Genomic DNA, 27,529 nt, shown 5'->3' with positions numbered 1-27,529 from the left:
TGAGTTCAGACTTGTGTTTTCTATTTGCGTGTCTGAAAATATTTATGGACTTATTTAATATGTTAAGTAGAAAGGGTAAATGTTGACTGATATATACATATATTACAAAGTGACTTTATTTCAAATTATATTCATGTATTATAAAATAAATTATAAAATATATATCTAATATTATAATTAAATAATATCCATGCTATTCTTAAATTTTGACTCCATTCTAATAGTTACTTAAAATGCTAGTACTTTTGACAATTGACATTTGCTAATACACAGCCAATGTCTGATTGGTTGCTAAGTCTCATACAACTAACATAAAATGGTGAGTGTCCAAATGCATCATCAGGGCTTACAACCTTATCTTCACACCTCCTACTTGGCATGTGTCTAGTGCTATCATGCTTCCTCTGTCTGGGTTTGCAAAAGAAGTCTGCTCTCCAAGCAGTTTTCCCCTATGCTCTACCTAGTTCTTTCTTTCCAAACTTATTTGGAATGTGACAATGGAAAATCTTCATAAATTGATTCACTCTGTGTGCTCTCCCAGGAGCACGCCCTTGCCTTTCTCTTTCCCTTGCCCCTCCTTCCCACATCCCTCCCGCCCGCCCCCCATATTTTACCATTAGCTTCCTCCCTCCCAAACTCCAAGGGCTCTTCCTTTACTTCTATAACTTGTTTCCTAAGCCCATTTCTCCTAGGAGTTACTTTATCTCTAGTTTACCCAATAAATGTTCTCTTACCAAAAAAAATTTTATTCACTCTAATGTGTTAATTATTTATCTGAATTTTAGCTCTCCAAAGATATTCTTACTTTAATATGGGTCAATCACTTCAAAGAATAAAACTCAGTGCAATTGTAGGCATCAGCACCAACATGGTAAGAGAAACCGTTTTGGACAAATGTTTTCTTCAACAATAGAGTTCACCTGCTAGTCCAACTGACCAAAAGGCTAAGGATCCAGGATAACAAATTGTCTTGTGCTATCATGTTACCTTGTTCTGGTAAAACATCCAGTGGTGATAAAATTTTGTTTTGTTTGTTTTAGTATCAATAGCCTATTTATCTTTCCTTTGACACTGCCAACTAAGGGGCGTAATACCATTGTAGTTACTGGAATCTGAGTTTAATGTAAGTTAATGGAAATACAGTCATGTGCCACGTAACATTTCAGGCAGTAACAAACTCATATAAGACAGTGGTCCCATACGTAATGAAGCTGAAAAATTCCTGTCACCCAGTAATGTAGCCATTGTAACATTCTAGCATACCACATTACTCATGTTTGTAGTGATGCTGGTGTAAACTTACTGTGCTGCCAATTGTATAAAAGTACAGCACACACAACTGTGTACAGTCCATAATACTTGATAATAAACCATGTTACTAGTTTATTTACTATACTTTTTTATCCTAATTCATTAGTAATTACTCAGAACTAGATTAGCAGAATGACTTTCAGTACACAGAATCAAGCTCTGCTTTTCCAGACCAGTGTGCTCCTTTTCCTCCATAGAGGTAGCTAGACAGAAGTGGGTTTCTTAATATTACCACCCTGTTGCTGTATCTCTCCTCCAAGTGATTGGAAAGAAACACTGATGTGTGAGAGAAACATTGATGGGTTACCTTCCTGTACATACCCCAACTGGGGATTGAACCTGCAGCCTAGATATGTGCCCTGACTGGGAATCTAACCTGAAACCTTTTTGGTGTATGGGGTGACATTCCAACCATCTGAGCCACCCAGCCAGGGCTGCTCAGCAGTTTTTATTAGAAGCCAATGCAAATATATCTGATGAACAAAAAATAAAAGTCCTCATTCAGAAAAAAACAACAACAATGTGAAAAGTAGATCAAGTGTAAGGTTTTTTTTTATATTTTTATTGATTTCAGAGAGGAAGGGAAAGAGAGAGAGAAATAGAAACATCAATGATGAGAGAGAATCATTGATAGGCTGCCTCCTGCATACCCCCCACTGGGGATAGAGCCTGCAACCCCAGGCATATGCCCTGACCGGGAATCAACAGTGACCTTCTGGTTCATAAGTCAATGCTCAACCACTAAGCGATACTGACAAGGCCAAATGTAAGCTTTTAATGAGCATTCATAGAAACTAGCAAAGTACAAAACAGCAATGAGGTACCATCTCACACCTGTCAGACTGGCTATCATCAACAAATCAACAAACGACAAGTGCTGGAGAGGTTGTGGAGAAAAAGGAACACTTGTGCACTGCTGGTGGGAATGCAGACTGGTGCAGCCACTATGGAAGACAGTATGGAGTTTCCTTAAAAAACTGAAAATGGAACTCCCATTTGACCCTGTGATCCCACTTCTAGGAATATATCCCAAGAAACCAGAAACACCAATCAGAAAGGATATATGCACCCCTATGTTCATAGCAGCACAATTCACCATAGCTAAGATCTGGAAACAGCCTAAGTGCCCATCAATAGATGAATGGATTAGAAAACTGTGGTACATCTACACGATGGAATACTATGCTGCTGTAAAAAGGAAGGAACTCTTACCATTTGCAACGTCATGGATGGAACTGGAGAGCATTATGCTAAGTGAAATAAGCCAGTCAATAAAGGAAAAATACCACATGATCTCACTCATTCATGGACAATAGAGACCATTATAAACTTTTGAACAATAATAGATACAGAGGCAGAGCTGCCTCAAACAGATTGTCAAACTGCACGGGGAAGGCCGGGGTGGGTTGGGGGGCAGGAGGTAGGGGGGTAAGAGATCAACTAAAGGACTTGTATGCATGCATATAAGCATAACCAATGGACATAAGACACTGGGTGATAGGGGAGGCTAGGGGACTGTCTAGGGCGGGGGGATAAAATGGATACATATGTAATACCCTTTGTAATACTTTAAGCAATAATAAAAAAAAAACAACAACAACAACAAAAAAAGAAACTAGCAAAGTATAAGAAATATGATATGTATGCAATGATTTTTCATTGAATGAGTCAAGTGCAGGATAAAAGAGATACAAGTATAAAATCAAAGGGGAAAAGAGCTCTATGATCCTAATTTTAATTGAAAATAGTATGAATTTGCTATATATTTTCTATTATGAAAGAAAACCCCCCACATTTTATAGCTTTGTTCTTCACTGACAAGGCCTAGGACCACCGTAGCAATGAGTATCCCTAGCATTCAGATGGTTGTCTCTAAATACTATTTCCCACTAAAAAGAACCAGGACGTTTTAAGAGGAAAGACTGGTTCCAAGCTTGGAACAGGAAATATACAAGTTCAGCCTCAAATACTTTCTCATTCCAGAAAGCAAGGAAGATATCAAAAACTACAATAATATGTACAGAAGTCAAGTTGAAGGAGCTTTCATTGTGGTACAATAGTGAGTGCAATGGATTGAACCATATAAAATGTTAAAATCCATGAGCTCATAATATGTTGTGTTAGTTTCATTTAAACAACAATGGAAAACAGTATGGCAGCTACTTAAAAACATTAAATACAGAATTACCATATGATCCAGCAATTCCATTTCTGAGTATATATTCAAAAATTGAAAGCAGGGACTTGGACAGATATTTGTATACCTGTGCTCCTAGCAGCAGCATTCATAATAGCATAAAAGTGAAAGCAACCCTAATATCTATTAATGGATGAATGGATAAACAAAATGTGGTATATACATACAATGTAATATTTTTAAAAAATATTTTTTCATTGATTTCAGAGAGGAAGGGAGAGGGAGCTAGAAATAGAAACATCAATGATGAGAGAGAATCATTGATTGGCTTCCTCCTGAACGCCCCCTACCGGGGATCAAGCCCACACCCTGGGCATGTGCCCTTGACCAGAATCGAACCTGGGATCCTTCAATCTACAGGCCGACACTGTATCCACTGAGCCAAACGGGCCAAGGCCAATGTAATATTATTAATCCTTAAAAGAAAAGAAAATTCTGACACATGCTACAACATGGATAAACTTTGAAAACAATAAGCTAAGTGAAATAAGCCAAACACAAAAGGACATATGTTGCCTGATTCTACTTATATGAGGTACCTAGAATAGTCAAATTCATACAGACACAAAGAATAGTTTACCAGGGGCTGGATAACAGGAAGTTACTGTTTAACAGTTACAAATTTTCAGTATTGAATTATGAAAAGTTCTGGAGATGAATAGAGGTGATTTTTGCAAAACAATGCAAATGTACTTAATGATACTGGATTGTACACTTAAAAAAGGGTTAAAAGTGGTAAATTTTATATTATGAACATTCTACCACAATTTGAAAAACAAACAAGCAATAAAAGCATAAATCAAGAACTTAAAAAATAGTTACCTTTTGTAGAGATATTCAAATACAAACTTTGAATGTATTTGTTGGATCATTTTACTATAAAAACATGTAACTGCATTATAACATTATAATAAAGAATTAAATCAAGGTGGAAAAATATCTCTAAAAATTAAGCCATATGAAACAAATGAATCTAACCTAATATCAAGTTAGTGACTTAAAGTCAGAGAAAGATGAGTGTCACATGATCTCACTCATATGTGGAATCTAATTAACAAAATAAACTGATGAACTGAATGGATCCAGAGACATGGAAGCATGGTACAGAGAAAAGGCGGGGGAGGGTGGGTGGGAAGTAATCAACCAAAGACCTTGTATGCATATAAGCATAACCCATGGACCATGGATGCAGACAGTGGGGTGGTGAGGGCTTGGGATGGGGGTGGGGGTGGGCTAGAGGGGATCGATTGGGGGGGGGGGGGAACATATGTAATACTTTCAACAATATAGATTTTTTTTAAAAAGTTAGTGACTCGCCCTAGATGGTTTGGCTCAGTGGATAGAGCATCAGCCTGTGGACTGAAAGGTCCCAGGTTCAATTCTGGTCAAGGGCACATGACTGGGTTTCAGGCTCAATCCCCAGTAGGGGACGTGCAGTAGGCAGCCAATCAATGATTCTCTCATCATTGATGTTTCTATCTCTCTCCCTCCCCCTTCCTCTCTAAAATGAATAAAAATATATATTTTAAAAAGATACCCAGCCCTAACTGGTTTGGCTCAGTGGATGGAGCGTCGGCCTGCGGACTGAAGGGTTCCAGGTTTGGTTCTGGTCAAGGGCATGTACCTTGGTTGCGGGCACATCTCCAGTAGGGGGTGTGCAGGAGGCAGCTGATCAATGTTTCTCTCTCATCAATGTTTCTGACTCTCTGTCCCTCTCCCTTCCTCTCTGTAAAAAAATCAATAATAATAATACACACACACACACACACACACACACACATAAAGTGCCTAGGGATAAAACTGCAAGACATAAGGATAAAAATGGGAAAGATGCATTTTAAATACATTTCTACATGCTACTAGCAAAGTCTGTTCAGACAAGTCGTTTTATTTTTTAAATATGCCTTTATTGATTTTAGAGAGAGGAATGGAGAGGGGCAGAGAGATAGAAACATTGATGAGAGAGAAACATTGATCGCTGTTTCCTGCATGCCCCCCACAGGGGATTGAGCCAACAACCTGAGCATGTGCCCTGACCAGGAATTGAACCAATGACCTCTTGGTTCATGAGTCGATGCTCAACCACTAAGCCACACCAGCCAGGCAACAAGATGTATTTTAATACAACTTTATTGGGAAAGCACTAAAGCACACCTAAACAAATGGAATTATTATATATAGTCCATGGGTTGGAAGAGTAATCTCATAAAAATTCAGTTCTCAAATTGATCTGTAGATTCAATGCAATTCCAATCAAAATCACAAAAGACTTTGTGTGTGCATGTGCATGTGCATGTGCATGTGCACATGCCAGGAAAGCATGCACTTGACAAGAGAATATGTCATAGATGACACCATACCAGAGGATTTAAAAAAATATATAGAATGGACAGAGTCCCTGTGGACCACTTTGTATAATACAGGGAATAATGTCCTCATGGGACAAAGTGCTTGGGGTGTCAGCTCTCTTAGAGCAAGCCTCCTCATCCTTCTAAGGCTTGGGTAGATATCACTTACATAGACACTTCGTTTATTTAGACATTATACTACAAACTGCCTTTTTCTGTCCTGATAAGAAAGCTGAAGGAGAAGAATATTTACTACTCAGGAAGCTAACTACGGATCCTTTTTCTCTGGCCAACCAGGCTAAGATGAAGGACTTAAGATTAAATTTGATCATGTCTGTTCTCTATGTTAAGTTTCAGATTCTCTGTTACTCTTGACAGATCATATAAAGAGATAAGGATTCTTTTTTGTCAAACTGTTATGCTACAGAGTCTAGCTTTAGCATTCTGGAATGTAGCCCCTTAATTCCAAGACTTGGGCTAACTGCAAAATACTTACACTGTGATATGATTTAGAGAATTAAAAAGAACCATAAATATGTATACTAATGGATTTTTGTTAGTTCATAAATTATTCCTGTATTAATTAAATAAATTAAGATAATCTTACTAGCTTTATATTAATTTAACCAATAACCGTATACATTGTACAAATTATCTAATTAGTCAGAAAACCACAGATCTTGGATCTAGTTTTTTCTTTGGAGACTTGAAAATTATAAATAAATAAAAGAAATGTCTTTAAAACATTCATAATCAACTATAATGCCAAGTCGTGTTTTTCTGCAACATATAGTATAAGTCTATTTACATAAAATTATATATGTATATGCATAGAAAGATATCTAAAAGCATCTTTAACAGTATTTTTACTAATGATGGGATTTCAGGTAAATTTTACTTTCATTATAACTTTTTAGGCTGTCTGAATTTTCTAGAATAAATATGTAAAACAAAGGAAATGGAAAATATTTTGTAATATGTATTTTTATTGATTTTAGAGAGGGAAGGAGAGGGAGAGAGAGAGAAACATCAATTATGAGAGAGAATCATTGATTAGCTGCTTCCTGCACGCCCCACACTGGAGATTGAGCCCACAACCTGGGCATGTGTCCTGACCAGGAATCGAAGCATGACCTCCTATGGGTCGACACTCAACCACTGAGCCACGCTGGCCAGGCAGGAAATTTTTTTTTTTTAAAGGATGAATTTCTCTGATTTGACCTTAAAGGCCTATTTATACTAGCTATATAGGCTGGATGTAAAAAAAATCCAGGATATTCCTTAATGACGCACTCTATTAGTTTTACAAGTCTATTTATACCTAATGTTGCATGTTCTAGATGACACTTGCAGTTAACCTCCCCAAATCATTATTTTATAAATCATTTTGTGGCAATGAGTCAGGAAGCAATTTCTGCAAAAGCATACATTAAAGGTGCTAAGCAAATGTCTCACCTGCAACCTTGAATCTGAGCAATTCTCATTCTTTCCTTTTTTTTTTTTTTTTTGGTAAAGAGCAAAAATCTTAATTTTATCAAGAGTGTATGATTTAGGCAATGTAAGTCAATAGCACCAACTTTAGGAATACTCCAATGTAGCTGAAATTTTCTTTTGATGACTTCTCACACTCTTATTCAGCACTTCACTTTCTGGTACTGACCATTCTCAACCCTTTTCCATGCCCTACTATATCCCATTTTGTTTCTTTACTATTAATTTCTACCAATAGTCCATAGTATCTGTAAAAATACTGGTTGATTACTTAAGATATCATATTTCCCTAAAGTATTGGTATTTTATACAGGGAAGTTTTGGGAACTAAAGATTGGACTTTTTTGTTGTTAACCCTCACCCAAGGATATTTTCCCATTGTTTTTCAGAGAGAGTAGAAAGCAGGTAGGGAGGGAGGGAGGGAGAAACATGGATGTGAGAGATTGGTTCCCTCCCACACACACCCCAACTGGGCCAGGGATGGAACCTGCACCCCATACCCTTAACCAGAAATTGAACTGTGATCCTTTGGTATATGGGCCAATGCTCTAACCACTGAGCACACTGGCCAGGGTAAGATTGGACTTTTAAAGGAATCATCAGGAAAAGACTATTTCAAGCACTATCTAAGTAAGGCAAAGCAGATGATATTTTGGTAGCTATTTTAAGTATCCTGAGCTATTAAATTCAAAGTACACAGTGATAGAATAATAGCCACTCTTCCTACCCCAAGGCTAACCCTGCCTCTCACACTTTATCTCTTGTCTTTATTTCTAATACTAGAGGCCTGGTGCATGAATTCATGCATGAGTGGGGTCCCTAGGCCTGGCAGGCAATCAGGGCTGATCAGGGCTGGGCTGATCTGGGCCTGCTGGTCAAAGGCAGGACAGGGGGAGGGACCATGGGCCGATTGGGACCTGCTGGCCGGGGGGAGAGACAGGGTGCGGGAGGTTGGCCACCAGCCTCAACGAGGGAGCTGGTCCTCAGCCCCCTTGGGAAAGGGGCTGCGTCCACCGCCACCCACCCCCAGTTCCCTGACCCAGCCTGGGGCCAAAGGCTCCAATGGGGTCAGGAGAGGAGGCGACTGTTGCCAGACCAGGTGCGGAAGGTTGGCTGTGGGGGTGCACTGACCACCAGGGGGCAGCTCTTGCATTGAGCATCTGCCCCTGGTGGTCAGTGCGCATCATAGCGACTGGTCCATGGGTCATTCCAGTCATTCGGTTGTAACGGTCATTTAGGCTTTTATATATAGATAGAAAACATCTGTATTGAAATGTAATTCACATATACAATTCACCCATTAAAAGTGTACATATCAATGGTGTTTAGTATATTCACAGAGTTATGCAACCATCATCACAATCAATTTTAGAACATCTCGTCACCCCCAAAAGAAACTCTGTCACCTAGGCAACCACTAGCCCTATGCAACCCCTAATCTATTTTCTGTCTCAATGGATTTGCCTATTCTGGACATTTCATATGGAATCATACAATAAGCAGATTCTTTTGAGAGTATTACAGATGTTCCCCTTCCCCCTCCACCCACTGCCCCCTCCACTTGGTTCTACCCAGCCCCAGGTCTTCACCACCCTATTGCTTGTGTCCATAGGTAATGCATATATGCATATAAAATCTTTGGTTAATCTCTTCTCGTCCCCCTCTTCCTCTTCCCTCTGAGATTGGTCAGTCTGCTCCATGTTTCCATGTCTGTGATTCTATTTTATTCACCAGTTTATTTTGTTCATTAGATTTCTTTTTCATTTATTTTGATTTTTAGATTTAATTGTTGATAGGTATGGTATGTATGTATTGCCATTTTATTGTTCATATTTCTTCTTCTCCTCCTCCTTCTTCTTTTTCTTCTTCCTTTTCTTAAAGAACCAGAGGCCCAGTGCACAAAATTCGTGCACTTGGGGGGTGGGGAGTCCCTCAGCCCGGCCTGCATCCTCTTGCAGTCCAGGAGCCCTTGCCGGCAGTTGGATATCTTGCCACTGCCACTGTGCTCATCAGCCGTGAGCCCGGCTTCTGGCTGGGCGGTGATCCCCCTGTGGGAGTGCACTGACCACCAGGGGGCAGCTCCTGCGTTGAGCATCTGCCCTCTGGTGGTCAGTGTGCATCATAGCGACTGGCTGTTCCACTGTTTGGTTGATTTGCATATTAGTCTTTTATTATATAGGATACCATTCAAGATTTCATGTAATATTGGTTTGGTGGTGATAAACTTCTTTAGCTTTTTCTTGTCTGTGAAGCTATCTGACCTTCAATTCTAAATGCTAGCTTTACTGGGTAGAGTAATCTTGGTTGTAGATCCTTGCTATTCATCACTTTGAATATTTCTTGCTACTCCCTTCTAGCCTGCAAAGTTTCTGTCAAGAAATCAGCTGACAGTCGTATGGGCACTCCCTTGTAGGTAACTAACTGCTTTTCTCTTGCTGCTTTTAAGAGTCTCTCTTTGTCTTTAACCCTTAGCATTTTAATTATGATGTGTCTTGGTGTGGGCTTCTTTGGGCTCCTCTTATTTGGGACTCTGAGCTTCCTAGACTTGTAAGTCTATTTCTTTCACCATGTAGGGGAAGTTTTCTGTCATTATTTTTTCAAGTAGGTTTTCAATATCTTACTCTCTCTCTTCTCCTTCTGGCTCCCTCATAATGTGAATATTGGTACTCTGGAAGTTGTCCCAGAGGCTCTTTACACTATCTTCATATTTTTTTATTCTTTTCTCTTTTTGCTCTTCTGATTGGGTGATTTTTACTTCCTCATATTCCAACTTATTGATTTTATTCTCAGAATCCTCTACTCTACTGTTGAATCACTGTAAATTATTCTTTATTTCAGTTAGTGCAGCCGTGGGCAAACTACGGCCCGCGGGCCAGATCCGGCCCGTTTGAAATGAATAAAACTATTGGAAAAAAAGACCGTACCCTTTTATGTAATGATGCTTACTTTGAATTTATATTAGTTCACACAAAACACTCCATCCATGCTTTTGTTCCGGCCCTCCGGTCCAGTTTAAGAACCCATTGTGGCCGAAACCGGTTTGGCTCAGTGGATAGAGCGTCGGCCTGCGGACTGAAGGGTCCCGGGTTCGATTCCGGTCAAGGGCATGTACCTGGGTTGCGGGCATATCCCCGGTGGGAGATGTGCAGGAGGCAGCTGATCAATGTTTCTCTCTCATCGATGTTTCTAACTCTCTATCTCTCTCCCTTCCTCTCTGTAAAAAATCAATTAAAAAAAAAAAAAAGTTTGCCCACCCCTGAGTTAGTGTATACTTAATTTCTAACTGGTCCTTTTTCATGTCTTTGAAATTCTCACTAAGATTCTTAAACGTCTCACTAATTGCCTTGAAGCTCTCATTAAGATATGTGAGCAACCTTATAATCATTGTTTTGAAGTCTGTATCCAGTAGTTTGCTTGCTTCCATTTCTTTCATTTGTGAGATGTTTCTTTGTCTCCACACTTTGGCTGCTTCCTTGTGTTTGTTTCTATGTATTAGGTAGAGCTGCTTTGTTTCCTGGAATTGGTAGAGTGGCCTTGTGTAGTAAGTGTCTTGTAGAGCCGGGTGGCTCAGCCTCCCCAGTCACCTAAACTGGGCCCTCTAGGTGCACCCCTGTGTAGGCTGTATTCACAGTCTTGTAGTTAAGCCTTGATTACTGTTGATGTCACTGGGAGGAAGTTACCTCCAGACCAATTGGCTATGAGGACTAGCTGTGGCTACAGTGGAAGAGCTGCTGTGCAGGATATACCCCTATGAAGCACAACTTGCTTCAGTAGGGCTTTGGTGCTCACTGAGTCTGCCCTTGAGTGTGTCGCTTGTGGATGTGTAGAGTTGTAATCTGGTATGGTCTGAAGCTATGCACCAGGTGCACTGGCTCTGGGGCCTCCTGGGAAGTGCAAAGTCAGCGACTGCCTGTGGCAACCCAGCAGGAGCTACAGAGCAATCTGCAGATAGCTGCTACTTGTATTGGGCTTGGAAGTACTCAGGTGAGGCCCAGCTGTGAAACAAGGCAGGCTGGTACTAGTGCTGGGTCTTGGGGCTCGTATTGATAGGTTTTGGGCATGCTGACACCAGCAGCTGCGTGTTTAAGAGATTGTAGAAAAGTCTGAAGCCTGATGGGACAAGCCATTCATATGGAAAAGCTGCTGCAAACAGCTTGGGTGGGGTTGCAAATTGGATTGGGTGGGGTCTCAGGGAATCAATCACCAGGATGGAGCGAACAGTGAGGCCACATTGATGGAAACTCAAATATGGCTGCCAGTCAGCTCTGCAACAGAGGAGGTCCCAGCACAGGAACAATGACCTCTGGGAGCACACTCTCCTCTCCCCCACTCCCTGCCCCATCTGGGAGAAAGCTGCCTCTGACTTCCTGCCCCGATGCCAGACAATCCAGTTTCTCCCTGTATGTCCCTGGATCCCCCAAAGCAGCTTCTCGACACTGGAGCTCAGAGGAAGTGGCACTGTGTAAGTTCACACACCAGCCCTTTAAGAGGACTGCCTGGGGCTCCAGGAGCCTCCATGTCACTTAGCCACAATCCCCGCTGGTTTTTATAGCCCAAAATTACGGGGACTTCTCTTCCCATTTCTGGAACCTTGTGCTGGTGGGCTGGTATGCAGCTGAGACCCCTTGCTCCTCACAGGAGGCCTCTGTAGCTGAAATACCTCTCCTAAATGTAAAAAAGCCACACTGGGTGCTGGACAAGCCCGTTCTGTGCCTCCACCCTTTCTACCAGTCTCAATGTGCTTTCTTCTTTACTGCTCTAGTTGTATGACTTACTTTCAGCCAAATTTCAGGCATTTCTGAATTATGGTTTTTCTGTATTTTAGTTGTAATTTTGATGTGGTTGTGGGAGGCAGCAAGTACCAATGTTTACCTACACCGCCATCTTGATTCTCCTCCTGTTAAGAGTCGCAGCTTCTTTCATTTAACATAATGTTTTCAAGTTTCATCTATGCTGTAGCATATATCAGTACTTCATTTCTTTTTATTGCCAAATAATATCCCATTATATAAACATACAACATTTTCTTTACCCGTTCATCATTTGACGGACTTTGGGAGTTGTTTCCACTTTTCAGCTATTATAAATAATGCTGTGAAGGATAAAAGAATTTGCCACCCCAAAACATGCCTCTTTGGATTCTTTTGAACTGAAGATAATTAAGAAGCAGATAAAATAAACAAATAAAAAAATTATCTGCCCTCCCCCTATTTGCCTAACAGCAGGACATAGATTTGTACATTAAGTTAATCACTAACAACTCTAAACCTTTATCAGCCCAGACACAATACCAGAGGACTTCACATCGCAAACCTGACTGACTAGATGTTATCTTCCCTTAGTTCCCCATATATTTGCCATCCTACAATCTGCCTCCCCTAGATCATCAAGGTCCTTTCCTTTACCTTGTCATTTCTCTAAAAAATTTGTCCCTTTGATAAAATGCTATATAAGCCCAAGTTTTAACTAAACTTTTGAGTCACTACATATATGATATCTACATGTTCATAAATGTCTATTTGTTTTTCTCTTGTTAACCTGTCTTTTGTTACAGAGGCCCTCCCCCCAAGAACCTAGAAGGGTAGAAGAAAAAAATATTTACACACACAAACACACACACACACACGCACACAATGTGTGACTATGTTTTCATTTCTCTTAGATATATACCTGGGTTATAGGATAGCTAGCTCTATGCTTAATATTTTGTGGAATTGCCACGTTGATATTCAAAGTGGTTGCACCATTTCCATTCCTACTAGTAGTGTATGAGAATTCCATTTTTTCCACATTCTCACTAAGAGTTGTTGTTATATGTCTTTTTGATAGTAGCCATCCTAATGTGTATGAAGTGATATCTTATTGGGGTTTTGATTTGCATTTCCCTGATGACTAAGGATGTTGAGGACCTTTCCATGTGCTTATTGGCAATTCATATATCCTCCTTGAAGAAGTGTACATTCAGGTTCCTTGTCCATTTTTTCTTTTTGCATTTTTAATATATTTTTATTGATTTCAGAGAGGAAGGAAGAGGGAGAGAGAAACATCAATGATAATTATGAGAGAATCATTGACCGGCTGCCTCCTGCGGACTGGTGCAATTATTACTAACTAGAGGCCCAGTGCACAAATTCATGCACGGGGGGTGGGGGTGGGGGGGGAGTGTCCCTCAGCGCAGCCTGCATCCTTTCCAATCTGGGATCCCTCAGGGGATGTCTGACTGCCGGTTTAGTTAAACATCCCTCTCACAATCCAGGACTGCTGGCTCCCAACTGCTCACCTGCCTGCCTGCCTGATTGCCCCTAACCGCTTCTGCCTGCCAGCCTGATCACCCCCTAACCACTCCCCTGCCAGCCCAATCAATGCCTAACTGCTCCCCTGCCAGCCCAATCACCCCAACTGCCCTCCCCTGCCGGTCTGATCACCCCCAACTGCCCTCCCCTGCCTGCCTGTTCACCCCTAACTGCCCTCCCCTGCCAGCCCGGTTTCCCCTAACTGCCCTCTCCTGCAGGCCATCTTGTGGCAGCCATCTTTTGACCACCTGGAGGCAGCCATCTTGTGCGAGGGTGTGATGGTCAATTTGCATATTACCTCTTTATTATATAGGATTGTTAGGGAAAAGGTAGTAATTATAATTCAGATTTCTCAGTTCTTTTTCAAGATTTTGAAGAAAGATTTGTCATGTGGAAACTCAAAAACTTTTTGATCCTTGGTGAGTCCTCAATTTTAATTCTCTGCCCCACCCCCTTATGTTCTCATATTAGGACCACCAAATCTCTATCCTATGGTGGTAGGTTGGGTGTCTTATTTTTGCTTAGTCTTAACTTCCCCAAAGAAACACTATTGTGCTATACAACATATTCTCTACACTCACCAGGGATCCAATGTACTTGTTATTTATTCCCCTGGAATGGGATTTTTACATCTGTGATAAAATGCAGGGATTTTCCCATCTTAGGTGTATTTTTAAGTAGAACATCTTATGCTGTTGCAAAAGAAAACAGCATTAACATGCCTTCTGTAGATGTGTTAAATGGGGTAAGGTATGTTTCTAATTTGTTACAAAGGGAAGAGTTAACTTTTAAAGAATCCTTATTTAATATTCTGAACCTGAAGTTTTGCCAGATGGGAAATTTAAATGCAGCACAATTTTCTTCCTAAGGCTGGTATATAGAAGAAACAGATTATCTATCTGCTTCCCCTACAGAATTACAAGTTGGTTGGTTGAACATATGCCAACATTCTTTATAACTTACATAACTCCAGCTGTACATATTTTGTATCTCCCAATTTATACTTTTTAGGGGTATTGAAGCTAATATAGTCAGAGAGATATAGATTTCATTAATTCTTTTAAATTTTTACTTATTGGTTAGAGAGAGAGAGAGAGAGAGAGAGAGAGAGAGAGAGAGAGAGATTTGTTGTTCCACATTTTTATGCATTCATTGGTTGCTTCTTACATGTATGTGCCCTGACTGGATATCGAACCCACAATCTTGGTGTATTGGAATGACGCCCTAAACAACTTAAACTACCCGGCCAGGGCTAAAGACTTCATTACATTTTTTTAAAAAAACCTTTCTTAGATAATTTCCCCATTTAAAAAATCTATACAGAACTAAACATTTATTCTCTTCCATCATATATAAAATATATTGTTTTAAAATTTTATTAATGGCAATTTAACTCAAATGAGTACTTCAAAATTACTAGCTTCTCATCCATTTTTAATAGCTTGTCCTCCCTTCTAAAACACCACAGGTTCCCTAACTGGTTTGGCTCAGTGGATAGAGCATCAGCCTGCGGACTGAAAGGTCCCAGGTTCGATTCTGGTCAAGGACATGTACCCTGGTTGTGAGCACATCCCCAGTAGGGGGTGTGCAGGAGGCAGCTGATCGATGTGTCTCTCTCATTGATGTTTCTAACTCTCTATCCCTCTCCCTTCCTCTCTGTAAAAAATCAATAAAATATATTTAAAAACAACAACAACAAAACACCAGAGGTAGCCCTGACTGGTTTGGCTCAGTGGATAGAGCATCGCCCTGCGGACTGGAGGGTCCCAGGTTCAATTCCAGTCAAGGGCATGTACTGTGGTTGCGGGCGCATCCCCAGTGGGGGGTGTGCAGGAGGCAGCTGATCGATGTTTCTAACTATCCCTTTCCCTTCCTCTCTGTAAAAAAAAAAAAAAAAATCAATAAAATATATTTTTTTAAAAACCAGAGGTAAAATCAGCATTCTTTACTACCAACCCAACGTAACTGCTAATCTTTCTGAGTTACTAAGATTAGTTGATATTTTTACTGTTTGTTCATGTTTTTTTAATTCCCTTTTTTCTCTAGCAGGCAGAAATAAGTACCATTTGACAGTAGACATGAGACATTGCACTAAGGCAATGTATTAGTACCTTTTTTTTTAATTAGTTCTTGAACCTGGATTGTGCTAATGATGAATCACTTTATAATACTTTCTGTGGAACCAAACTGTTTATTATAGGCAACAAAAGTGGCCCAAGGGCAACTGAATTAATTTAGAAGGGAAAAAAAACAATAACTACAAAGTGATTCTAAACTCTAAAAATCTAAAAAGCAACTTGTTATTTGACCTTTAAATTTCTCATTGAGAATGCTTTCTGTAGAGGCATTCTCCTTACTGTTAGAAATTAAAGAATGAAGACCCAACAGAGTAATCTGAGATGCTAAAAGATTGAGAACCTGGGTTGCTATCTCAAAGCTCAACAGAATGAAAGGGAACCAGTCCTTACATTATGAAAAATGTATTCTTCCCATATAAAAGGAAACAATAAAGTGCATCAGTGATACTATATCCACTTAATATCTTTTCAATACCAAATATATAACACCCCTATGGTAGGCATTTGAGGATATACATTTATACATTCAATTCATATTTGACACATACTTATTCACCACCTACTAGGGCTAAAGCAGTGAACAAAACAGACAAGATCCTCCCCTTTTAGAACTTAAATTCTAGAAAGGAGATAGGAAATAAGCAAATAAATAATAAATGTGATAAGATGGGGGGGGAGTAGGTTAAGGGGGAAAGAGAAAGGATGGAGGGTGCTATTTTAGAAAGAAAGGTCAAAGCCTCTTCAAGGTAATAATATTGAAAGAAAAACTAAGGAAATGAGAGAGTGGATATCTAGGGGAAGAAGAGAAAACTAGGCAAAGGGAACAAGTGGAGAGCCTTGAGACAAGGTAGCATGATCACTCTATTAGAGGTAAGGTAAGAAGGCCAGTGCCCCTGAAGTGGAATGAGTGAGGGGTAAAATGATATAAGATGAAACTAGGAGCCAGGCCATTAGAAGAACCTTTTAGAACATTGTAAGAATTTAGATATTATTCTAAGAATGAAAAGAAGCCTCCAGAGTAGGCATGATTAAAGTTGTATTTTTAAAGATTCATTAAAAAAGAAGAAGAAGACTGCAAGAATAGAAATAGAGAGAGCAGTAAGTAGACTATTTTTGTGTCTGGGAGAGAGATGACAGACAATTCAGGACATATTTCATAGGTAGAGCTGACAGGATTTGCTGATGCATTAGATGATAAACATTTTTTTAAAAGAGGAGTCAAGCCCTAGCCGGTTTGGCTCAGTGGATAGAGCATCAGCCTGCGGACTAAAGGGTCCTGGGTTCGATTCTAGTCAAGGGTATGTACCTCTGTTTCAGGCTCCTCCCCTGTCTGTGCCCTGGTCCGGGTCGAGCAGGAGACAACCAATTGATGTGTTTCTCTCACATCGATATTTCTCAGTCTTTCCCTCTCTCTTCCACTCTCTAAAAATCAATGGAAAAATATCCTTCGGTGAGGATTAAGAAAGAAAAAGAGGAGTCAGGTGTGAATCAGTTGTTGAGCATCGACCTATGAATTAGGGGGTCATGGTTTGATTCCCAATCAGGGCACATGCCTGGGTTGCAGGCTCTCAATCCCCAGTTGGGGGCATGCAGGAGGCAGCTGATCAATGATTCTCTTTCATCATTGATGTTTCTATTTCTCTCCCTCTCCCTTCCTATCTGAAATAAATTAAAAAATATTTTTAAAAAGAGGAGTCAAAAATAGCTTAGAGATCTTTGGCCTGAGCAACTGGATGGATGGAAATAACATTTACTCAGATGGAGAACACTAGGTGAGGAAAGGAGCAGGCTGTGTGCATGTGAGTGTAGAGAGGGGGTAGAATTCAAGAATTCTGTTTTAGACATGATATATGTTAAGTAGGTGGCTAGATATATGCTTCAGGGAAAAGAAGAAAAGTCTGGGTGGGAGACATAAATTTGGTAGTCATCAGTATATAGATAATAAGTAAGGCAATGAGACTAGATAGAAATAAATAAATTTTAAATTTAAATGATTAAAAAGAATGTTTTTTTAAACATATTACATTTTATTTTACTTTTTTTTTTAGAGAGAGAATGGAAGGGAGGAGAGAAAGAGTGAAAAACATCGATGTGAGAGAGACACATTGATTGGTTGCCCCCCACACGCACCCCAACCAGGGCCAGGGATAGAGCCTGCAACCGAAGTACTAGTATGTGCCCCAGAAGTCATACCACTATTAACTGACAAAGTTAGAGCTGAATCTAGTACTATTTGAAATTAAAGCCCATTTTCTTTCTCCTATACACATCTGTGGAAAAACAGACCACAAAATAGCATATATAAATTTATAACACTATAATAAAAATAAAAGGCCAAATGTTTGAAAATCATAGATGCTTTGTAAGTTGTTGCTATTTGTTATATATGTCTTTCCTGTAGAACTATTTAAATGAACAAAATATTTTGTGAACTTTTGGGTCGAAACCACAATATAGAACTATCAACAAATGTTACAGACTCCTTAGAACAGTAGCAAGTGGCCATGATATTAAGTAGCAAAGATGGGAGTGGCTCAAATAGCAACACGTCTTCAACTACATCAAAGACTCAAAGCAAATAGTTATAGGTCCTAAAACAGTCCAACAAAAGAAAGACCTATATAATCAGTTAAAATGTTAAGACAATAAATGATACTGTGTTTATATTCCAGCAATTCAACAACTACGATTTAGTTGTTAAATATAGATGAAGGGTATACATCCATGAATAATATAAACAAATAGACCCATATAAGTTAGTATGGATAAACAAGGAAAAAAATGTCAGCTTTTCCTATCAAATACTAAAGAGGTAGCAAAATTAATCAACTTAGCATTGCTCAATATTTTTCTGGCATAAAAATACCAAAGTAGGTTATAGTGAAAAGTTCCTTTGGCTCTCTTATTTTCTAAAACCTAAGGTATCCTCAGGAACCTAAAAAAACGGAAGAAAAGAAAAGAAAAGAAAAGAAAGAAAGAAAGAAAGAAAGAAAGAAAGAAAGAAAGAAAGAAAGAAAGAAAGAAAGAAAGAAAGAAAGAAAAAAGAAAGAAAGAAAGAAAGAAAGAAAGAAAGAAGAAAGAAAGAAAGAAAGAAAGAAAGAAAGAAAGAAAGAAAGAAGAAAGAAAGAAAGAAAGAAAGAAAGAAAGAAAGAAAGAAAGAAAGAAAGAAAGAAAGAAGGAAGGAAAAAAAGAAAGAAAGAAAGAAAGAAAGAAAGAAAGAAAGAAAGAAAGAAAGAAAGAAAGAAAGAAAGAAAGAAGAAGGAAAGAAGGAAGGAAGGAAGGAAGGAAGGAAGGAAGGAAGGAAGGAAGGAAGGAAGGAAGGAAGGAAAGAAAGAAAGAAAGAAAGAAAGAAAGAAAGAAGAAGAAAGAAAGAAAGAAAGAAAGAAAGAAAGAAAGAAAGAAAGAAAGAAAGAAAGAAAGAAAGAGGGAGGGAGGGAGGGAGGGAGGGAGGGAGGGAGGAAGGAAGGAAGGAAGGAAGGAAGGAAGGAAGGAAGGAAGGAAGGAAGGAAGGAAGGAAGGAAGGAAGGAAGGAAAGCAAGCCCAAATACTTCCTTTTTCACAACAGGGGAATTCATAGAAAACAAGGCTAGCAAAGCTAATAGTTTTAGGAAGGCGTCTGGGGAGACTCATAGACCCACTGGAACAAATCCCTGCAGTGAAAGCTCTAAGATTCTGCAGAGAGCTAGGAGGAGGGAGGCTCCTCTTTTCAAATGGCTTTCATCCAGAGCAGACAGCAAAATGGAATTCAGCTAGGTTATTTCTTAACATTCATACAAGACAAGCTAATGACAAGCATTCCTCAGAGATGTTGTAAGTTCAGTTCCAGACCACTGCAATAAAGCTAGTAGTGATCTTTTTGCTGGTAGAGAGCCTTACCTTCAATTTGTAAAAAAATGCAGTATCTGTGAAGCACAATAAAGCAAAGCACAATAAAACATATGCCTGTATTTTCCATCTCCTTTTAAGAATAAGTGGGACAAATAAATTTTCAAAAACAAGTATAAGTAAAACAACCTGAAACCAATAGGATATTGTATGTCAATAATAACTGAGACAATATTCAAACATATTCCTGTCCCCCTATAACCCAGTTTGGAGAATGTATGAAAATTTGGGTTTTGAGTCAAAAACCTTTTAACAGGACTTCCAAAAAATATTTATGAGATATTTCCTTGTTTGCATTCCAGGTTCATATGAATATGAGTGGAAAATATCTAGATATTGTTACAAACTGCATACACATGTAAATGTGTTACTTGTCTGATAGGAAGGGTGAAGGCTTGACCAAATCTGAATCAGGTAAAAACTGAATGTGAACTATGAATTTCTACTGTCTTACGTTTACCTTTTTGTTACTAATGCATTATCACTGGGAGGATATTTTGAGTAGTGTAGTAATAACAATAGGTTTCTGCTAGAACCATTTAAAGCCACGCTATAACCCTAACTAACCTCCTTATGCATTTCCAAGGTTAACAATGGTCTTGGACGTTTCTCCTTAAAAGGGGGGGGGGGGAGTGTCTAATCACTGTAATCTGGGCCTCCTAGCACTAAACTATAACCAACTAATCTATTTTGACACAACACAACGCACTTGTTATATAAAGAGTTTTACGGAACTAGCATAAGGAATCCTTACTTTCTAATATCCTTCCGTGTCTATTTCGTCTCTCCCCAAGTTTGTTTCAACTCAGCCACTCAAGTGTCTTTAAATCTCACTTTGTAAAAGCCCCTAGGGCTACTCCATAAAGTCGCTGGTTGAGGTCCAAAAACGCGGCCCTTTTAAAAACAGTTTGGATGTGAAGTGCTTAGGTACCGCTCTTTGAATGACTGTTTTGCTCCCAACGTTTGGTACAGCTAGTTTAAAGAGCAAGCCATCACAGTAAACCAAAGAGAACTATTCTGTTTTCTAAAGCTCCGCACCTCATCCACATTATCAGGGAAGTACAGGACGCACTCACTGCCTTTAAAGGAGCCGAGACCAGGAAAAGGCAAAACTCACTGACAAATTATGGCAACACTGACATCATCAGCTGAGCTACCGGAGCAGGAGCTTCTGCATTTCACACGCTTCCTCTCTAAACTGCACAGACTGAAGCCTCGGCGTTGGTCCACGTGAAGGCGAGCTTCCTCCCGCATTCCCAGGAGGGTTTGCTTCGGAACCCGCCCTGCCCGCCCTCCGCCCCGGCCCCGGCCCCGGCAGCCATGCGCCGCAGACTGCGGCACCGAGCTCGCGGCCCGCAGGCGCGGAGGACCCCGCCCCGCTGGGCCGGCGCGGGGAGGGGGCTCCGGGCCCCGGCGCCCGCCTCTGCGGCGGCGGAGCCGGGCACCGAGTGGGCGCGCCGGGCCGGGGGAGGGGCCCGCGGCCGTGGCACCGCCCGTGCCCGCCCGCCCCTCCCCGAAACCCTACTTAAGCGACTCCGGCGCCTCCCCCGCCTCAGTGCGTTACTTACCTCGACTCTTAGCTTGTCGGGAACAGTAACCGGGACCCGTGTCTACTCCTGATTCCTGCGCTTGCAAACCCGCAGCCATGGTGAGTGGGCCGCATGCGTTTTCCCTCGGTGGGGAAATGGGGAAGAACAAGCTTGGGTAGCGGAGGGCCTCTAACTAGAGAGGGCTGAGACCCGCGCTGTCCATCTGGAGGGCAAAAAAAAAATGAGGTAAGAGCCAAGGGTGGGAATAGATCGGCTCCGGTTTGTGGAGAAAGCTGGGGTCCATCAGTGGAGCCCCCCCGCCTTTTTTTCTTGGACTCTGGGAGGGGATGATGGCGCGCCGGCTCCTTGCACCCGGGTTAGGGTTCTTACTTAGCCCCTCACCGCAGGGCGCGGCGCCCCGAAACCCTTCATACAGCCTTTTCCCGCGCGTTCCCATCCCCCTTTCCGTCCCCCGCCTTAGCCTGGCGCGCGGGCTCCCCCCGCCCTCACTTCCTCCTCGGCGCGAAAAGCGGAGGCGGGAAGGAGCCTGACACAAAGGCGCACGCGCGGCCGTTACCTTCCCGCCTGGGCGCGGCGGGAGACCGCCACTGCAGCCTGCGCGTGCGCGCTGCGGCGCTGCGGGTCTGGCTGGAGGGTGTCTCCTGGTACCCTAGATTTATATGTGTGGTGTGTGTGTGTGTGTGTGTGTGTGTATTAATGAAAGCAATAAGATGAATGTAGAGGAAGGCTCCTTGTCTGTGTGCTGCACCATGCCAGTGTATTAGGAAGATGACCTCCCTAGAGGCCATCTGCCCCTCCGTGGCCTCAGCTATGTCAGGAATGCTTGCGGGAACAGGTGGTGGGGGACGGGGGGGATTTTTGAAGCAACTGAAATCCGATCTTGGTCCAGACAAATAGGCGGCGCGGATAATCCTGTGTGCCCTGACAGATGTGGAGGTGCTGGGTGGAGCCCAACGCCTGCGGGGCGCGGAGGATGGTTGGCCGCGACTGCCCTTCTGCAGACGTGGCTGGTTGTCGGTGCCTCTGCAGCGGCGCGGCCCCGCCGGCGCCGTGGGCGCGCACACCTAAAAGTGCTCGATCATCCTGCGCCTCAGAGCCGCCCCCGGGCCAGACATTTCCTCTTCACCGCCCTGGCCACGTGCTTCCTGTCCTGGGAGCTGCCCGGAAATCGGGCGGCCTGGTCTAAAATGGTATTCTGGAGCCTGAGTGCTGGACGAACGGCCTCCTCTCTAGCTTGGTCCTTCACAGGAGAAAGCCCTGACTAAGGTCTCTCCTTGGTTTACAGGGGGAAAGGAAATTCAGTAAAAGCAATGTAGATCGAAACACAGTGATTGTCCCTAGAAAAAAAGTTTTACATTTTAATTTGTTTTAGAAGAGGCAGTTAGTTGCCTGGCTGGTGTGGCTCAGTGCTTGACTGTTGACCCAGATACCCGGTCAGGGTACATGCCTGGGTTGCAGGCTCAATCCCTGGTAGAGGGTGTGCAGGAGGCGGCCAATCAATGATGTTCCTCATCAACGTTTCCATCTCTATCCTTCTTCCTTCCTCTCTCTAAAAAATCAATGAAAATGTTAAAAACCCAGGCAATTAGTAAGATTAAGATTCCATAGGTGTATTGTTCTGCTTCACAGCCAATCCTGGATTAGTTTCATCCTGGTTTTTCTTTTTTTCTCTTTTCCACAGCGTGAGTGCATCTCCATCCATGTTGGCCAGGCTGGTGTCCAGATCGGCAATGCCTGCTGGGAGCTCTACTGCCTGGAACACGGCATCCAGCCCGATGGCCAGATGCCAAGTGACAAGACCATTGGCGGGGGAGATGACTCCTTCAACACCTTCTTCAGTGAGACAGGCGCTGGCAAGCATGTGCCCAGGGCAGTGTTTGTAGACCTGGAACCCACAGTCATTGGTGAGTTGATCCCCGGGTCTGGGACAGGAGGTGTGTCCTGGGGGCTCTGTTGAGGCCTTGGGGTTGAGCAGGCTGTGCAGGTTGTTAGTGATGGGCGGTTGCTTTGTTTCCTTTTTGCAGATGAAGTTCGCACTGGTACCTACCGCCAGCTCTTCCACCCTGAGCAGCTGATCACAGGCAAAGAAGATGCTGCCAATAACTATGCCCGTGGACACTACACCATTGGCAAGGAGATCATTGACCTGGTCCTGGACCGAATTCGGAAACTGGTATGTTTCTTCTCAAGAATAAAGAAATTAATGAGCCTAAGGAAGACATTTTTTAAAAGTGTTTCTTGTCAAAATAAGATTTATATCCTTGGAATGTATGAAAAGTGAAAATACATCACAAAACGCAATAACTATGTTTCCTCTATTTTCTGACAGGCTGACCAGTGCACAGGCCTTCAGGGCTTCTTGGTTTTCCACAGCTTTGGTGGGGGAACTGGTTCTGGGTTCACCTCCCTGCTGATGGAACGTCTCTCCGTCGATTATGGCAAGAAGTCCAAGCTGGAGTTCTCCATTTACCCGGCCCCCCAGGTCTCCACAGCTGTAGTTGAGCCCTACAACTCCATCCTCACCACCCACACCACCCTGGAGCACTCTGACTGTGCCTTCATGGTTGACAATGAGGCCATCTATGACATCTGTCGTAGAAACCTCGATATTGAGCGCCCAACCTACACTAACCTTAACCGCCTTATTAGCCAGATTGTGTCCTCCATCACTGCATCCCTCAGGTTTGATGGAGCCCTGAATGTCGATCTGACTGAATTCCAGACCAACCTGGTGCCCTATCCCCGCATCCACTTCCCTCTGGCCACATATGCCCCTGTCATCTCTGCTGAGAAAGCCTACCATGAGCAGCTTTCTGTAGCAGAAATCACCAATGCGTGCTTTGAGCCAGCCAACCAGATGGTGAAATGTGACCCTCGCCATGGTAAATACATGGCTTGCTGCCTGTTGTACCGTGGTGACGTGGTCCCCAAAGATGTCAATGCTGCCATTGCCACCATCAAGACCAAGCGCAGCATCCAGTTTGTGGACTGGTGCCCCACTGGCTTCAAAGTTGGCATTAACTACCAGCCTCCCACTGTGGTCCCTGGTGGAGACCTGGCCAAAGTACAGCGAGCTGTGTGCATGCTGAGCAACACCACAGCTATTGCTGAGGCCTGGGCTCGCCTGGACCACAAGTTTGACCTGATGTATGCCAAGCGTGCCTTTGTCCACTGGTACGTGGGTGAGGGCATGGAGGAAGGAGAGTTTTCTGAGGCCCGTGAGGACATGGCTGCTCTTGAGAAGGATTATGAGGAAGTTGGTGTGGATTCTGTTGAAGGAGAGGGTGAGGAAGAAGGAGAGGAATACTGATTCTTTTCAGCCCTGCAACATGTCATACTCAGAACTTCAGGTCCAACAGCTGACAGGCATTAAAGCTTTCTGGTTAGATTTTCTTCGCTTTTACTTGTGATCATGTCTGCCTTTTTTTCATGTATACCTGTACAATTTTCCCTTCATGTTTAAAAGTAAAGGCATGGAGAAAGAAAGTTTGACTCCTGTCCTTTTTTCTAAGTTGCTTTTTCGATACTTATAGGATAGACAGCAACAAGGTGGTAATACTAAACTCCTGTCTAGCTACCTCTGTGAAGAGAAATGAGCACACTGGTCTGGAAAAGCAGAGCTTGGTTCTAATGTACTGAAAGTCATTCTGCTTAATCTAGTTCTTGAAATTATTGGGTAATTACTAATGAGTTAGCAATAACAAGTACAGGCATTCCTGGTTTTACTGCACTTCAGATTTTTTTTAATAAATTGAACAAAAGGACCTCCAGTAAAAAGACTGCAAATATTGTGATGCTTTATTGCAATCTGGAACCAAGCCTACAATATCTCCAACGCATGTCTAAATCTATTTGAATCTCCTGCAAATAGTGACTTGTTAAAAAGTTAGGTGCATTTGTGGGAGAGCACTGCTTTACTACAGGGGATGAAGTGGCAACATTTGTAAATGTTAAGAGCATACATTATCAAGTATATAATTTGGCTACATCAAAAGGAATCTAGAGATAAGCAAATAGAGGATTTAACCTAGAAGAAAATGTACATTTCAAATTCAGAAAGCATAGGGACAATTAAGAATGCTGAAGATGCCGAACCAGTTTGGCTCAGTGGATAGACAGCGTTGGCCTGCGGACTGAGGGGTCCCAGGTTCAATTCCGGTGAAGGACATGTACCTTGGTTGCGGGCACATCCCCAGTGGGGGGCGTGCAGGAGGCAGCTGATTGATCTCTCTCATTGATGTTTCTAACTCTATCCCTCTCCCTTCTCTGTAAAAAATCAATAAAAATATATTTAAAAAAAAAAAAAAGAATCATGAAGATGTTGCCATCTTAACTGGTTTAAAAGTAGGAAAGACCAAAAATTTCCCAAGTTTTTTTGTAGCCCATAAATATGTACAGGGTCGGATAAAAGTAGGTTTACAGTTTGTATGGAAAATAATATAACAAGTTTTTTGTGCCCTATTGGTGTGGCTCAGCAGTTGAGCATCAACCCTTGAACCAGGAAGTCAGATTCCTGGTCAGGGTACATGCCTAGGCTGCAGGCTTGATCTCCAGTAGGGGGCATGCAGGAGGCAGCTAATGAATTATTCTCATCATTGATGTTTCTCCCTCTATAAAATCAATAGAAATATTTTTTAAAAAGTAAATTTTTGTGTACTCAAACTGTAATCCTACTTTTGTCCCACTCTGTATATACAAAATAGTTGATCCTACCTTCTGAAGGAAACAATGTGGTTTAGCATAGACATTTAAGAAAGCTCTGATGGGTAGCATAGCAACACAAGTGGAGCCACCACAGGCCCCAGGGGAAGACAAATGCCAGGGCTTTAAGCTGGGTTAATAACCAAAGGGGAATTACAGTTTTGAGTTAATTCAGTGGGAAGACCATCTTGAAATGTCTGAAGATCCTTTGAAATGTTCCAGTTCTTTCTGCAAAACAAGAGGGAAAGGTAGCTAGAGTAGAGCCTAGGAAGCAGCAGCAAACCAATGCAGAGGCAAGCAATACTCAGTGCAAAAGGTGCCATGATGCTTTTTCAGAGTTCTGAGGCACAAGGCAGGAACAGGATTAAGAAGCCAGTGTTTCAACTGTAATATTTTATTTGGGGCGGAGGAGGGGGGGACCATTGCTTTTTTAAGAAAATAAACTACCTGCCCTGACCGGTTTGGCTCAGTGGATAGAGCGTCGGCCTGTGGACTCAAGGGTCCCAGGTTCGATTCCAGTCAATGGGCATGTACCTTGGTTGCGGGCACATCCCCAGTGGGGAGTGTGCAGGAGGCAGCTGATCGATATTTCTCTCCCATCGATGTTTCTAACTCTCTATTCTTCTCCCTTCCTCTCTGTAAAAAATCAATAAAATATTTAAAAAAAGAAAAAGAAAACAAACTACCTGACCCTAGCCAGTTTGGCTCAGTGATAGAGCATCAGCAGACTGAAGAGTCCCAGGTTCAATTCTGATCAAGGGCATGAACTTCGGTTGGTTGCAGGGTCGTCCCTGGACCTGGTTGGTCGGAACTCATTCCAGAAGCAATCAATGTCTCTCTCACATCCACATTTCTCTCTGTCTCTCCATCTCCCTTCTACTCTCTCTGAAAATCAGTGGAAAAATATTCTCAGGTGAGGATTAACAACAAAAAAAGAGAAAATGAAAAGAAGAAAAACTGTAGTAAGGCAAATGCTAAGATGACAAGCTTGGGTTGTAGGTCCATAGGTGTTTGTGATTTATTATGTTACTGCATAGCAAATTGCTCAAAAACTTGTGGCTCAAAACAACGTGTATTACCTCATGCAATTTCAGAGGGTCAGTAATTCATGAGCAGCTTGGCTCGATGGTCTGTCTTCACAAGGTTGAAGTCATCTGACGCTTAACAGGCTGGAGAATTCAGTTCCAAAGTGGTTCACTCACATGCCTGGCAAGTTAGTGCTGGTTGTTGGCTGGTGGCCTTTGTTCTTCACGTTGACCTCTCCATGGGGCTCCTTAGTGTCCACAATATGGCAGTAGGCTTCCTCCAGAATGAGCAATCCAAGAGAGGGCAATTTAGAAACCATAATGTCTTCCCATTTTCTACCATTCAAACTCGAATTTCAGTATTTTTTATTGTCATTTAAGCTGTCCTTTAGAAGAGACACCTATCCACGCCCCTGAACTATCCTGTCCCCTTTATACCTTAATTATTTGGTTATTGTTCTAACTTGCTGCTAAAATTCAGTATTTACCTCTGTCCCCTCTGTACCCAATCATCTTATATATCAAGACGATGTCTAGCCCTGACTGGGAAGCTCAGTTGGTTGGAGCATCGCTCAGTTGGTTTCGGGTTCAATCCCCATTCAGGGCACATATAAGAATCAACCAATGAATCCGTACATAAGTGGAACAAC

At 42.0% G+C, this 27,529-nt stretch overlaps 1 protein-coding gene across 1 annotated transcript; it reads left to right on the top strand.

The window, feature by feature from the left end:
* The first annotated feature begins 21,092 nt into the window (after positions 1-21,092).
* Positions 21,093-24,639, top strand: TUBA1B (tubulin alpha 1b). The gene is made up of 4 exons (XM_059682758.1): positions 21,093-21,251; positions 22,835-23,057; positions 23,178-23,326; positions 23,483-24,639. The coding sequence occupies exons 1-4, from the start codon at positions 21,249-21,251 to the stop codon at positions 24,461-24,463; spliced, it is 1,356 nt and encodes a 451-aa protein (XP_059538741.1). The 5' UTR covers positions 21,093-21,248; the 3' UTR covers positions 24,464-24,639.
* Positions 24,640-27,529: the final 2,890 nt, after the last annotated feature.

The sequence above is a fragment of the Myotis daubentonii genome, chromosome 2, assembly GCF_963259705.1.
Source record: "Myotis daubentonii chromosome 2, mMyoDau2.1, whole genome shotgun sequence".
In the NCBI taxonomy this organism is placed as follows: Eukaryota; Metazoa; Chordata; class Mammalia; order Chiroptera; family Vespertilionidae; genus Myotis; species Myotis daubentonii.
This window is presented reverse-complemented; position numbering and strand designations above follow the sequence as displayed.